The sequence below is a fragment of the Mobula birostris genome, chromosome 14 (assembly GCF_030028105.1).
Source record: "Mobula birostris isolate sMobBir1 chromosome 14, sMobBir1.hap1, whole genome shotgun sequence".
NCBI lineage: Eukaryota > Metazoa > Chordata > Chondrichthyes > Myliobatiformes > Myliobatidae > Mobula > Mobula birostris.
In genome coordinates this window covers 46,994,992-47,010,435 of record NC_092383.1, presented here as the reverse complement: position 1 = coordinate 47,010,435, position 15,444 = coordinate 46,994,992, and the positions used below count along the sequence as shown (strand labels likewise).

Below are 15,444 nucleotides of genomic sequence, written 5' to 3'. Positions count from 1 at the left end.
TTCAGGCCTTTTAACATTCGGAATGTTTCTATGAGATCCCCCCTCATTCTCCTGAACTCCAGGGAATACAGCACAAGAGTTGCCAGACATTCCTCATACAGTAACCCTTTCATTCCTGGAATCATTCCTGTAAATCTTCTCTGAACCCTGTCCAATGTCAGTATATCCTTTCTAAAAATAATTGCCCAAATCTACACATAATACTCCAAGTGTGGTCACACGAGTGCCTAAATAGAGCCTCAAAATCCCATTCCTGCTCTTATATTCTATACCTCTAGAAATGAATGCCAACATTGCATTCGCTTTCTTCACTACCGACTCAACATGGAGGTTAATCTTTGGGGTATCCAGCACAAGTACTCCCAAGTCCCTTAGCATCTCTGCCTTTTGAATTGTCTCCACATCTAAATAATAGTCTGCCAGTTTATTTCTTCCACAAAAGTGCATTGTATTTCCAACATTGTATTTCATTTGCCACTTCTTGGCCCATTCCCCTAAACTATCTAAGTCTCTCTGCAGGTTCTCTGTTTACTCAACACTACCCGCTCCTCCACCTATCTTTGTATCTTTGGCAAATTTAGCCACAAATCCATTAATCCCATAGTCCAAATCATTGACATACATCGAAAAGAAGCAACGGTCCCAACACAGACCCCTGTGGAACTCCACTAGTAACCAGCAGCCAGACAGAATAGGATCCTTTTATTCCCACTCTGTTTTCTGCCTATCAGCCAATGCACCACCAATGCTAGTAACTTTCCTGTAATTCCATGGGCTCTTATCTTGCTTAGCAGCCTCCTGTCAAAGGCCTTCTGAAAATCCAAGCACACCACATCTTCTTTGTCTACCCTGCTTGAAATTTCCTCAAAAAATTACAGTAGGTTAGCCAGGCAGGATTTTCCTTTCAGGAAACCATGCTGGCTTTGGCCTATCTTGTCATGTGCCTCCAGGTACTCCGAAATTTCATCCCTAACAATCCATTCCAACAACTTCCCAACCACTGATGTCAGGCCAACTGGTCCATAGTTTCCTTTCTGCTGCCTACCATCCTTCTTAAATAGCAGATTAACGTATGCAATTTGCCAGTCATCCAGTATAATGCCGAAATCTGTTGATTCTTTAAGATGATTGTTAATGCCGCTGCAATCTCTCCAGCTACCTCCTTCAGAACCCAAGGGTGCATTCGATCAGGTCAAAGAGATTTATCCACCCTCAGACCATTAAGCTTCCCGAGTACCTTCTCAGTCGTAATTTTCACTGCACATACTTCAATTCCCTGACACTCTTGAATGTCTGGTAAACTGCAAATGTCTTCCACAGTGAAGACTGATGCAAAATACGCATTCAGTTCCTCTGTTACCTCCGCGTTTCTCATTACAATTTCTCCAGCGTCATTTTCTATTGGTCCTATATCTACCCTCAACTCTTTTACCCTTGATATACTTAAAAAAAAACTTCTAATATCTTTTTTGATATTAGTCACCAGCTTCCCTTCATAATCCATCTTTTCCTTCCTAATGACCTTCTTGGTTTCCTTCTGCAAGTTTTTAAAAGCTTCCCAATCCCTCTATCTTCCCACTAGCTTTGGCTTCATTATATGCCCTCTTTTTTGCTTTTACGTTGGCTCTGTCTTCACTTGTCAGCCACGATAGTGTCCTTCTTCCATTCAAAAATTTCTTATTTGGAATATATCTGTCTTCCACTTCCCTCATTTTTCACACTCTGCTGTCCTTCCTGCCCGTATCCCTTTCCAGTCAACTTTGGCCCATTCTCCTCTAATGCCATTGCAATTTCCTATTATTCCAGTGAAATACCAACATACTGGAACTTAGTTTTTCCTTGTCAAATTTCAAAATGAATTTGATCATGTGATCACTGTTCCCTAAGGGATCCTTAACCTTAAACTCTCTTATCACCTCCGAATTATTGCACAACACCCAATCCAGCACAGCCGAAACCCAAGTGGGCTCAACAACAGAGTGATCTAAAAAGCCATTCCGCAGACATAGAAACATAGAAAATAGGTGCAGGAGTAGGCCATTCGGCCCTTCGAGCCTGCACCACTATTCAGTATGATCATGGCTGATCATCCAACTCAGAACCCTGTACCTGCCTTCTCTCCATACCCCGTGATCCCTTTAGCCACAAGGGCCATATCTAACTCCCTCTTAAATATAGCCAATGAACTGGCCTCAACTGTTTCCTGTGGCAGAGAATTCCACAGATTCACCACTCTCTGTGTGAAGAAGTTTGTCCTCATCTCAGTCCTAAAAGGCTTCCCCTTTATCCTTAAACTGTGACCCCTCGTTCTGGGCTTCCCCAACATAGGGAACAATTTTCCTGCATCTAGCCTGTCCAATCCCTTTAGAATTATATATGTTTCAATAAGATCCCCCCTCAATCTTCTAAATTCCAGCAAGTATAAGCCTAGTCGATCCAGTCTTTCATCATATGAAAGTCCTGCCATCCCAGGAATCAATATGGTGAACCTTCTTTGTACTCCCTCTATAGCAAGAATGTCTTTCCTCAGATTAGGGGACCAAAACTGCACACAATATTCCAGGCATGGTCTCACCAAGGCCTTGTACAACTGCAGTAGTACCTCCCTGCTCCTGTACTCGAATCCTCTTGCTATGAATGCCAGCATACCATTTGCCTTTTTGACCGTCTGCTGTACCTGCATGACCACTTTCAATGACTGGTGTACAATGACACCCAGGTCTCGTTGCACCTCCCCTTTTCCTAATCGGCCACCATTCAGATAATAATTTGTTTTCCTATTCTTGCCACCAAAGTGGATAACCTCACATTTATCCACATTAAATTGCATCTGCCATGAAATTGCCCACTCACCTAACCTATCCAAGTCACCCTGTATCCTCTTAGCATCCTCCTCACAGCTAACACTGTGCCAAACTTCGTGTCATCCGCAAACGTGGAGATGCTGCATTTAATTCCCTCGTCTAAGTCATTAATATATATTGTAAACAACTGGGGTCCCAGCACTGAGCCTTGTGTTACCCCAGTAGTCACTGCCTGCCATTCTGAAAAGGTCCCGTTTATTCCCACTCCTTGCTTCCTGTCTGCCAACCAATTCTCTATCCACATCAATATCATACCCCCAATACCGTGCGCTTTAAGTTTGCACACTAATCTCCTGTGTGGGACCTTGTCAAAAGCCTTCTGAAAATCCAATATTCCACATCCACTCTAGTAGTTACATCCTCAAAAAATTCTAAGAGATTTGTCAGACATGATTTTCTTTTCACAAATCCATGCTGACTTTGTCCAATGATTTCACCGCTTTCCAAATGTGCTGTTATCACATCTTTGATAACTGACTCTAGCATTTTCCCCATCACCGATGTTAGGCTAACCTGTCTATAATTCCCCAGTTTCTCTCTCCTTCCTTTTTTAAAAAGCGGGGTTACATTAGCCACCCTCCAATCCTCAGGAACTAGTCCAGAATCTAAAGAGTTTTGAAAAATTATCACTAATGCATCCACTATTTCTTGGGCGACTTCCTTAAGCACTCTGAGATGCAGACCATCTGGCCCTGGGGATTTATCTGCCTTTAATCCCTTCAATTTACCTAACACCACTTCCCTACTAACATGTATTTCCCTCAGTTCCTCCACCTCACTAGACCCTCGGTCCCCTACTATTTCCGGAAGATTATTTATGTCCTCAGTGAAGACAGAACCAAAGTAGATATTCAATTGGTCTGCCATGTCCTTGTTCCCATGATCAATTCACCTGTTTCTGACTGTAAGGGACCTACATTTGTCTTAACCAATCTTTTTCTTTTCACATATCTATAAAAGCTTTTACAGTCAGTTTTTATGTTCCCTGCCAGCTTTCTCTCATAATCTTTTTTCCCTTTCCTAACTAAGCTCTTTGTCCTCCTCTGCTGGACTCTGAATTTCTCCCAGTCCTCAGGTGTGCCACTTTTTTTGGCTAATTTGTATGTTTCTTCTTTGGAATTGATACTATCCCTAATTTCCCTTGTCAGCCGCGGGTGCACTACCTTCCCTGGTTTATTCTTTTGCCAAACTGGGATGAACAATTGTTGTAGTTCATCCATGCGATCTTTAAATGCTTGCCATTGCATATCCACCGTCAACCCTTTAAGTATCATTTGCCAGTCTATCTTAGCTAATTCACGTCTCATACCTTCAAAGTTACTCTTCTTTAAGTTCAGAACCTTTGTTTCTGAATTAACTATGTCACTCTCCATCTTAATGAAGAATTCCACCATATTATAGTCACTCTTACCCAAGGGGCCTCTCACGACAAGATTGCTAATTAACCCTTCCTCATTGCTCAATACCCAGTCTAGAATGGCCTGCTCTCTATTTGGTTCCTCTACATGTTGGTTCAGAAAACCATCCCGCAAACATTCCAAGAAATCCTCTTCCTCAGCACCCTTACCACTTTGGCTCACCCAATCTATATGTAGATTGAAGTCACCCATTATAACTGCTGTTCCTTTATTGCACACATTTCTAACTTCCTGTTTAATGCCATCCCCAACCTCACTACTACTGTTAGGTGGCCTGTACACAACTCCCACCAGCATTTTCTGCCCCTTAGTGTTATGCAGCTTTACCCATATCGATTCCACATCCTTCCGGCTAATGTCCTTCCTTTCTATTGCGTTAATCTTCTCTCTAACCAGCAAAGCTACCCCACCTCCTTTTCTTTCATGTCTATTCCTCCTGAATGTTGAGCTCCCATCTTTGGTCACCCTGGAGCCATGTCTCTGTGATCCCAACTATATCATGTTCATTAATAACTGTCTGCACTTTCAATTCATCCACCTTGTTACGAACGCTCCTTGCATTGACACACAAAGCCTTCAGGCTTGCTTTTACAACACTCTCAGCCCGTATACAATTTTGTTGAAAAGTGGCCCTTTTTGAGTTTGCCCTGGATTTGCCTGCGTGCCACCTTTACTTTTCACCTTACTACTTTTTGCTTCTACCCTCATTTTACACCCCTCTGTCTCTCTGCACTTATTCCCATCTCCCTGCCACGTTAGTTAAATCCTCCTGAACAACAGTAGCAAATGCTCCCCCTGAGACATTGGTTCCAGTCCAGCCCAGACATTCTACTAATTCTCTCTCTTGATGTCCAGTACTGGCCTGGTTTTCCCAATCCACTTTCATGTTAAAATCCCCAACGATTATCATGAAATTGCCCTTCTGACATGCCTTTACTATCTCCTGCTGTAATTTGTAATCCGCATCCCGGCTGCTGTTTCGAGGCCTGTATACAACTGTCATTAGGGTCCTTTTACCCTTACCATTTCTTAACTCAACCCATAGAGACTCTACACCTTCCGATCCTAATGATATCCCTTTCTAATGATTTAATATTATTTCTTCTACATAGGGCCACACCACCCCCATCTTTCTGATACAATGTATATCCTTGGGTGTTCAGCTCCCAATGGCAGCCATCCTTTAGCCAAGTTTCAGAGATGGCCACAACATCATACTTGGCAATCTGTACCTGAATTTCAAGATGGTCCATTTTATTTCTACGTTGTGTGCATTCAAATATAACACTTTCAATCCAGTATTTGTTGCTTTCTGTTTTAACTGCACCACGCTTCTATTGCCCTGTAACTCATCCCACTGGCTGTGATGATTAGATTAGATTATGAGGACACGCAGTCCTCTTTTATTGTCATTTAGTAATGCATGCATTAAGAAATGATACAATATTCCTCTGGTGTGATAAAACAGAAACACAGGACAGACCACGACTGAAAAACCGACAAAAAACACATAATTATAACATATAGTTACAACAGTGCAAGCAATACCATAACTTGATGAAGAACAGGCCATGGGCACGATAAAAAAAAATTCAAAGTCTTTCAAAAGCCCCACATCTCACGCAGACGGGAGAAGGAAGAAAACCCTCCCTGCCATGCCCGACCACAGTCCGACTCTGAGTCGTCCCAAAACTTCGAGCCTCCGACCAGCCCTCCGACACCGAGCACCTAGCACCATCTCTGCCAAGCACTTCAACCCCAGCCCCGGCCGCCAGCAGCAGGCAAAGCTGAGGATTTTGGGGCCTTCTCTCCAGAGATTCTCGATCGCACAGTAGCAGCGGCAGCGAACCAGGCATTTCAGAAGTTTCTCCAGATGTTCCTCCATGCTTCTCACAGCTGTCTCCATCAAATCAGAACTGTGCATGGTACCCTATTTAACAAATATGGTATCATTTCACCGGAGAGCTGCGCGCATGCTGCGTCGTACCGCCATCTTCTCCTCCCGCCAACTTGCCTCATCTCCTGCCTGTTCTTTCTATAATCTCTGTCGCACATTATCTTTGATCTATTTCTGTTTTCCGCTTCCTCAGCACTATCACTCCAGTTCCTATCCCCCTGCCACATTAGTTTAAACACTCCCTAACAGCTCTATTAAACCTGCCTGCTAGGATATTGGACCCCTTTGGGTTCAGGTGTAACCCATCCTCTTTGTACAGATCATACTCCCCTAGAAGAGGCCCCAATGATCCACGAATCTGAAGTCCTGCCCCCTACACCAGTCTCTGAGCCACGCATTAATATGCCTGATCATGCTATTCTTGCGCTCATTAGCACGTGGCACAGGCAGCAATCCTGCGATTACTACCCTGGAGGTCCTGCTTTTCAGCTTCCTACCCAACTCCCTCAATTCTCTCTTCAGGACCTCCTCCCTTTGGTACCAATGTGTACCAAGATTTCTGGCTCCCTTCAGAATACTCTGCACCCGATCAGATACATCGTGTACCCTGGCACCTAGGAGGCAACACACCATTTGGGTATCTCTATCAGACTGACAGAACCTCCTCTCCGTTCCCCTCACTATGGAACCCCCTATGACTACCGCATTCCTCATCCTCCTCTTTCCCTTCTGCACCACGGAACCAGGGTTAGTACTAGAGACCCGCTCGCTGTGGTCATCCTGTGTCAGGTCACCCACACCATCAACAGCATCCAAAATGAGATAATGACTACTGAGAGGGATAGCCACAGGGGTGCATTTCAACCATCTGAGCTCTTCCCTTCCCTTCCCCAACAGTCACCCACTTATCTAACTCCTGCAGCCTCGGGGTGACTAACTCCCTGTAGCTCCTATCTATCTCCTGCTCACTTTCCCTAATAAGCTGTAGGTCATCAAGCTGCTCTCTGGCTTCTCCCACAAAGTGAATGTCTAATCCAATTTACTACCTCTACCTGAGTGCCGACCAGCTGAGCCTCCTTGACCAGCCACCCATGGGGGATCTTGACAAATGCCTTACTAAAGTCCATGTAGACAAAATCCACTGCCTTCGCTCATCTACTTTCCTGGTAACTTCCTCAAAAAAAAGATTGGTTCGACATGAGCAAACATGCACAAAGTCATGCTGACTATCCTTGATCATAGAACACAGAACAGAAATTACAGCACATTACAGGCCCTTTGGCCCACAATGTTGTGCTGACCATGTAACCTACTCTAGAGACCGCCTAGAATTTCCCTAGCGCATAGCCCAGTATTTTTCTGAGCTCCATGTACCTATCCAAGGGGCTCTTAAAAGACCCTGTTGTATCCACTTCTACCACCGCCGCCGGCAGTGCATTCCACGCACTCACCACTCCCTGTGTGAAAAACTTACCCCTGACATTCCCTCGGTATTTATTTCCAAGTACCTTAAAACTATGGCCCCTTGTGTTAGCCATTTCAGCCCTGGTAAAAAGTCTCTGGCTATCCACACGATCAATGCCCCTCATCATCCTATACGCCTCCATCAGGTTACACCAAGGAGAAAAGGCCAAGTACACTCATCCTATTCTTATTAGGTATGCCCTCCAAGCCAAGCAACATCCTGGTAAACCTCCTCTGTACTCTCTCTATAGAATCCACAGCTTTTCTGTAGTGAGCTAACCAGAACTGAACACAGTACTCCAAGTGGGGTCTGACCAGGGTCTTATATAGCTGTAACATTACCTCATGGCTCTTGAACTTAATCCCATGGCTGATGAAGGCCAACACACCACACGCCTTCTTAACAACACTGTAACCTGTGCAGCAGCTTTGAGTGTCCTATCTCTTAGATTCCCACACTAAGTGTCTTACCATTTATATTATATTCTGTCTTTAAATTGAACCTACCAAAATGAACCACTTCACACTTATCCAGGTTGAAGTCTATCTGCCACTTCTCAGCCTAGTTCTGCATCCTATTGCTGTCCTGCTGTAACCTCTGACAACCCTCCAGACTATCCACAACATCCCCAACCTTTGTGTCATCAGCCAACTTACTAACCCACCCTTCTACTTCTTCATCCAGGTCATTTATAAAAAAATCACAGAAGAGGGGTCCCAGAACAGATCGCCGTGGAACACCAACCTCCACGCAGAATTCGAACCATCTACAACCACCATTTGCCTTCTGTGGACAAGCCAATTTTGGATCCACAAAGCAAGGTCTCCTTGGATCCCATGCCTCATTACTTTCTGAAGGAACCTTGCATGGGAAACCTTATCAAGTGCCTTTCTGAAATACAAATACACTACATCCACTGCTCTACCTTCATCAACGTGTTTTGTTACATCCTCAAAAGAATTCAATCAGGCTCATAAGGCACAACCTGCTCGTGACAAAGCCATGCTGACTATTCCTAATCAGATTATGTCTCTCCCAATGCTCATAAATCCTGCCTCTCAGGATCTTCTCCAACAACTTGCCCACCACTGAAGTGAGACTCACTGGTCTACAATTCCCTGGGTTATCTCCACTCCCTTTATTGAACAAGGGAACATTTGCAACCCTCCAATCCTCCAGTACTTCTCCCGTCCCTATTGATGATGCAAAGGTAATCACAAGAGACTCAGCAATCTCCTCCCTCACTTCCCAAAGTAGGTTGGGGTACATCTCATCTGGTCCCAGTGACTTACTAACTTAATGCTTTTCAAAATCCCAGCACATCCTCATTCTTAATATCTATACACTCAAGCACTTCAGTCCGCTGTAAATCATTCCCACAATTGCCAAGGTCCTTTTCACTGGTGAATACTGAAGCAAAGTATTAAGTACTTCTGCTACCTCCTCCAACTCCATGTACACATTTCCGCTATCGCACCTGATTGCTCCTATTCTCACATGGCTCATCCTCTTGCTCTTCTCATACTTGTAAAATGCCTTGGGGTTTTCCTTAATCCTGCTCACCAAGGCCTTCTCATGCCCCCTTCTGGCTCTCTTAAATCCAAGCTTCCTAACAACCTTGTAATGTTCTAGAGCACTAACAGTACCTAGTTTCTTGAACCTTTTGGAAGCTTCTCTTTTCTTCATAACTAGATTTTCTACATATTTTGTACACCAAGGTTCTTTTACCTGACCATCCTTTCCGTTCCTCAATGGAACAAACCTATGCAGACGCCATGCAAATGTTTCCTGAACATTTGCCACATTTCAGCTGTGCATTTCCCTGAGAACTTCTGCTCCCAATTTATGCTCCAAAGTTCCTGCCTAATAGCATCATATTCCCCCTACCCAAATTAAATGTTTTCCCAAATTAATGCTCCTATCCCTCTGCAGCACTATGGTGAAGGAAATAGAGTTGTGGTCACTACCTCCAAAATGTTTTCCCGCTGAGGGATCTCACACCTGACCAGGTTCATTTCCAAATACCAGATCAAGGACACCCTCTCCTCTAGTTGGCTTATCTACGTATTGCGTCAGGAAACCTTCCTGAACACACCTAACAAACTCCACCCCATCTAAATCCCTTGCGCTAAGGAGATGCCAATCAATAATAGGAAAATTAAAATCTCCCACGCATCAACCCTATTATTATTGCACCGTTCCAGAAGCTGCTTCCTTATCTGCTCCTCAATATCCCTGTCACAATTGGGTTTATAAAAGCACCCAGTAGTTATTGCCCCTTTCCTATTTCTGACTTCCACCCACAATGACTCAGTAGACCATCCCTCCATGACTTCCTCCTTTTCTGCAACCATGACACTACCCCTAATTAGCAATGGCACAACCTCAACTGTTTTGCCTCCCTCTCTGTTTTTGAAACATCTAAAGCCTGGCACACTCAGCAGCCATTCTGCTCCAGACACATCCAAGTCCCTGTAATGACAGTTCCACATATTGATTCACACTCTTGGTTCACCGGCCTTGTTTATGATACTCCTTGCATTAAAGTAGACACATCTCAAATCGGAATTATAGGCCAGTTAGCCTAACGTCGGTGGTGGGGAAACTGCTGGAGTCAGTTATCAAAGATGTGATAACAGCACATTTGGAAAGCGGTGAAATCATCGGACAAAGTCAACATGGATTTGTGAAGGGAAAATCATGTCTGACGAATCTCGTAGAATTTTTTGAGGATGTAACTACTAGAGTGGATAGGGGAGAACCAGTGGATGTGGTATATTTGGATTTCCAAAAGGCTTTTGACAAGGTCCCACACAGGAGATTAGTGTGCAAACTTAAAGCACATGGTATTGGGGGTAGGTTATTGATGTGGATGGAGAATTGGTTAGCAGACAGGAAGCAAAGAGTGGGAATAAACGGGACCTTTTCAGAATGGCAGGCGGTGACTAGTGGGGTACCGCAAGGCTCAGTGCTGGGACCCCAGTTGTTTACAATATATATTAATGACTTGGATGAGGGAATTAAATGCAGCATCTCCAAGTTTACGGATGACACGAAGCTGGGTGGCAGTGTTAGCTGTGAGGAGGATGCTAAGAGGATGCAGAGTGACTTGGATAGGTTGGGTGAGTGGGCAAATTCATGGCAGATGCAATTTAATGTGGATAAATGTGAAGTTATCCACTTTGGTAGCAAAAATAGGAAAACAGATTATTATCTGAATGGTGGCCGATTAGGAAAAGGAGAGGTGCAACGAGACCTGGGTGTCATTATACACCAGTCATTGAAAGTGGGCATGCAGGTACAGCAGGCGATGAAAAAGGCGAATGGTATGCTGGCATTTATAGCGAGAGGATTTGAGTACAGGAGCAGGGAGGTACTACTGCAGTTGTACAAGGCCTTGCTGAGACCACACCTGGAGTATTGTGTGCAGTTTTGGTCCCCTAATCTGAGGAAAGACATCCTTGCCATAGAGGGAGTACAAAGAAGGTTCACCAGATTGATTCCTGGGATGGCAGGACTTTCATATGAAGAAAGACTGGATGAACTGGGCTTGTACTCGTTGGAATTTAGAAGATTGAGGGGGGATCTGATTGAAACGTATAAGATCCTAAGGGGATTGGACAGGCTAGATGCAGGAAGATTGTTCCCGATGTTGGGGAAGTCCAGAACGAGGAGTCACAGTTTGAGGATAAAGGGGAAGCCTTTTAGGACTGAGATTAGGAAAAACTTCTTCACTCAGAGAGTGGTGAATCTGTGGAATTCTCTGCCACAGGAAGCAGTTGAGGCCAGTTCATTGGCTATATTTAAGAGGGAGTTAGATATGGCCCTTGTGGCTACGGGGATCAGGGGGTATGGAGGGAAGGCTGGGGCGGGGTTCTGAGTTGGATGATCAGCCATGATCATAATAAATGGCGGTGCAGGCTCGAAGGGCCGAATGGCCTACTCCTGCACCTATTTTCTATGTTTCTATGTTTCAAACCATCAGGCTGAGTGCAACTTTGCTCTAACATCTGCCTACCCTTCCTCACAAACTCCCTACAAGCTGTCTCCACTTCTGCTCCAACCTCCCCATCCCCTGCCTCTTCACTTCCATTCCCACCCCACTGAAAATCTAGCTTAAACCCTCCCCAATAGCATTTGCAAACCTCCCTGCCAGGATAAGGGTAAAACTCTTGGCAGTGTGGAGGATCAGAGGGATGTTGGGGTCCGCGTCCATAGGACGCTCAAAGCAGTTGCGCAGGTTGATTCTGTGGTTAAGAAGGCATACAGTGTATTGGCCTTCATCAATCGTAGAATTGGATTTAGGAGCCGAGAGGTAATGTTGCAGCTGTACAGGACCCTGGTCAGACCTCACTTGGAGTACTGTGCTCAGTTCTGGTCGCCTCACTCCAGGAAGGACGTGGGAACCATAGAAAGAGTGCAGATAAGATTTACAAGGATGCTGCCTGGATTGGGGAGAATGCCTTTTGAAAACAGGTTGAGTGAACTTGGCCTTTTCTCCTTGGAGTGATGGAGGATGAGAGGTGACCTGATAGAGGTGTATAAGATGATGAGAGGCATTGATTGTGTGGATAGTCAGAGGCTTTTTCCCAGGGCTGAAATGGTTGCCACAAGAGGACACAGGTTTAAGGTGCGGGGAATAGGTACAGAGGAGATGTCAGGGGTAAGTTTTTTTACGCAGAGAGTGGTGAGTGTGTGGAATGGGCTGCCGGCAACGGTGGTGGAAGTGGATATGATAGGGTCTTTTAAGAGACTTTTAGATTGGTACATGGAGCTTAGAAAAATAGAGGACCATGGGTAAGCCTAGTAATTTCTAAGGTAGGGACATGTTCGGTACAACTTTGTGGGCCGAAGGGCCTGTATTGTGCTGTAGGTTTTCTATATTTCTATGATATTGATCCCCTCGGATTCAAGTGCAACCTGTCCTTTTTGTACAGGTCACACTTGTCCCAGAAGAGGTCCCAATGATCCAAAAATCTGAATCCCTGTCCCGCTCCAATCCTTCAGCCACGTATTTATCCTCGACCTCATCCTATTCCTATACTCACTGTCCTGTTGCACAGGCAGCAATCCCAAAACTACAACCTTTGAGGTCCTGTTTCTCAGCTTCCTTCCAGCTCCCTGTATTCTGCTTTCAGGATATTCTCCTCCCTTTTTCTACTTATGTCATTGGTACCAATATGAACCACAACCTCTGGCTGCTCACCCTACCAATTTAGGATATTGTGGACATACTCAGAAACATCACGAACCTTGGCACCTAGGAGGCCAACTACTACTTTTTCGCGTCCACAGAATTGCCTATCTGTCCCCCTAACTATAGAGTTCACTATTCCCGCAGCCCTCTTCAGTTCCCTTCACCTCTGAGCCACAGGCCAGACTCAGTGCCAGAAGCGGGGCCACTGTTGCTTCCCCCAAGTAGGTCGCTCCCCACTGCCCCCCCCCCAAACAGCACTCAAAATGGAATACTTATTGTTAAGGGGGACAGCCACTGGGGTGCTCTCCACTACTTGACGTCCTCCTTTCCAACTCCTGATGGTCACCCACTTATCTGTCTCCTGGGGTTAATATCTTGTCTTGTCCATACTGCACCAACCGCCGCCGCTGGGTTATAAACATGCAGGAGCATATTTAAGTGCCTTGCTCAAGGACACAACACGCTGCCTCAGCTGAAGCTCAAACTCGCAACCTTCAGATCACTAGTCCAATGCCTTAACCACTTGGCCACGCGCCAAAACTACCTGTAGCTCCTATCACCTTTTCGTTCTCCCTGATGAGCCATAGGTCACTGAGCTGCAGCTCCAGTTCCCTAACTCGGTCTCTAAGGAGCTGCAGCTCAATGCACCTGGTGTAAATGTGGGCCATTAGGGAAGCCAGAAGTCTCCCAGACATACCACATCTGACACCCAGAACCGAAAATTGGCCTCGCAGTCATACCCACTATTCTAATGTGCCAATCCCACTAAACGCTCCTTTTTTAAACACTTCTCTCCAACCTGTGCGAAGCTCTCTCTCTTCAAATTGATTGGCCAGCCACTAATGCTAATGATCAGTCCATGTTTATCCAAATACTTATACACCCAGCCCCTTAGAATACCTTCCAGTAACGTTCCCACAACTGATGTCAGTGTCACCGGCCAATAATTTCCTGGTCACACAAGAAAATCTGCAGATGCTGGAAATCCAAGCAACACACACAAAATACTGGTGGAACGCAGCAGGCCAAGCAGCATCTATACGAAGTAGTACAGTCAAAGTTTCAGGCAGAGACCCTTTGTCAGGACTAACTGAAAGAAGAGATAGTAAGAGATTTGTAAATGGGAGGGGGAGATCTGAAATGATAGGCGAAGACAGGAGGGGGAGGGAAGAAGCTAACAGCTAGAAAGTAGATTGGCAAGAGGGATACAGAGTTGGAGAAAGGGGTGGATCATGGGATGGCCTAGGGAGAAAGAAAGGGGGAGGGGACCCCGAAGGAAGCTAGAAAGCAGGCAAGGAGTGATTGTGAGAGGGACAGAGAGAGAAAAAAAAAGGGGGGAAATAAAAACAAATAAGGGATGGGGAAAGGGGAGGAAGGGCATCAACAGAAGTTAGAGAAATCAATGTTCATGCCATCAGATTGGAGGCTACCCAGACGGAATATAAGTTGTTCCTCCAACCTGAGTGTGGCTTCATCTTGACAACAGAGGAGGCTCCCATCTTCCTCTAGGCTCCCTTCCCCCTTTCTTTTTCCCTAGGCCTCCTGTACCATGATCCTCCCCCTTCTCCAACTCTGTATCCCTTTTGCCAATCAACTTTCCAGCTCTTAGCTTCTTCCCTCCCCCTCCTGTCTTCTCCTATCATTTCGGATCTCCACCTCCCCCTCTCAAATCTCTTACTATCTCTTCTTTCAGTTATGCCTGACGAAGGGTCTCGGCCCGAAACATCAACTGTACCTCTTCCTATAGTTGCTGCCTGGCCTGCTGCATTCCACCAATAATTTCCTGGTTTCTGTTTAGAGCCTTTTTTTAAATAGCGGAACAACATTGACTATCCTCCAGTCCTCTGGTATTTCTCCTATTGCTAATGATGTTTTAAATATCTCTGCTAGAGCTCCAGCAATTTCTGCACTTGCCTCCCATAGGGTTCAAGGGAACATCTTGTCAGGCCCTGGGGATTATTCATCCTGATTTGCCTCAGGGTAGGAAACAACTCTTTTCTGTAACCTGTAAAGGGTCTATGAAGTTGATGCCGCTTTGCCTCACCTCTCTAGATTTTGTATCCATCTCCCGAGTAAATACAGATGCAAAGAATGCATTTAAGATCTCCCCAGTTTGTTTTGGCTCCACACATGGATAATCATTCTGGTCTTCCAGAGGAACGATTTTGTCCCTTGCAATTTTTCTCTTAAAATATCTGTACGATCCCTTAGGATTCTCCTTCACCTAGTCTATACTGGAGCAACTTGATATCTTCTTTTAGCCTTCCTGCATTCTTTCTTGTGTTCTCTTGCATTTCTTGTACTCCATCAGCACCTCATTTGTTCCACCTGCCTACACCTGCTATGCACCTCCTTTTTTCTCTTAACCAGGGTCTCAATATCTCTTGAAAACCGAGGTTCCCTAAACTTATTATACTTACCTTTTATCCTGGCACACATACAAGCTTCATATGCTCAAAATTTCATTTCTGAAGATCTCCCACTTTCCAAGTACACCTTGGCCAGAAAACAGCCTATCCCAATCCACACTTGCCAGATCATTTCTGATTCCATCAAAATTGGCCTATTAGAATCTCAACGCACAGACCACACCTATCTTTCTG

General features: G+C 45.0%; 1 protein-coding gene across 4 annotated transcripts in view; it reads right to left on the bottom strand.

Annotated features, from left to right (window-relative positions):
* Window positions 1–15,444, bottom strand: part of cep152 (centrosomal protein 152) — a 289,528-nt gene that overhangs the window by 163,369 nt on the left and 110,715 nt on the right. The window contains exon 1 of one of the 4 annotated variants that reach the window (XM_072278507.1): window positions 5,831–5,956. The exons of the other annotated variants lie outside the window; for them this stretch is intronic. Within the exon in view, the coding sequence (XP_072134608.1) occupies window positions 5,831–5,833 (3 nt within the window). The 5' untranslated portion in view covers window positions 5,834–5,956. Of the gene's footprint in view, window positions 1–5,830; window positions 5,957–15,444 lie in introns of those variants that run through there. 4 annotated transcript variants of the gene reach the window in all.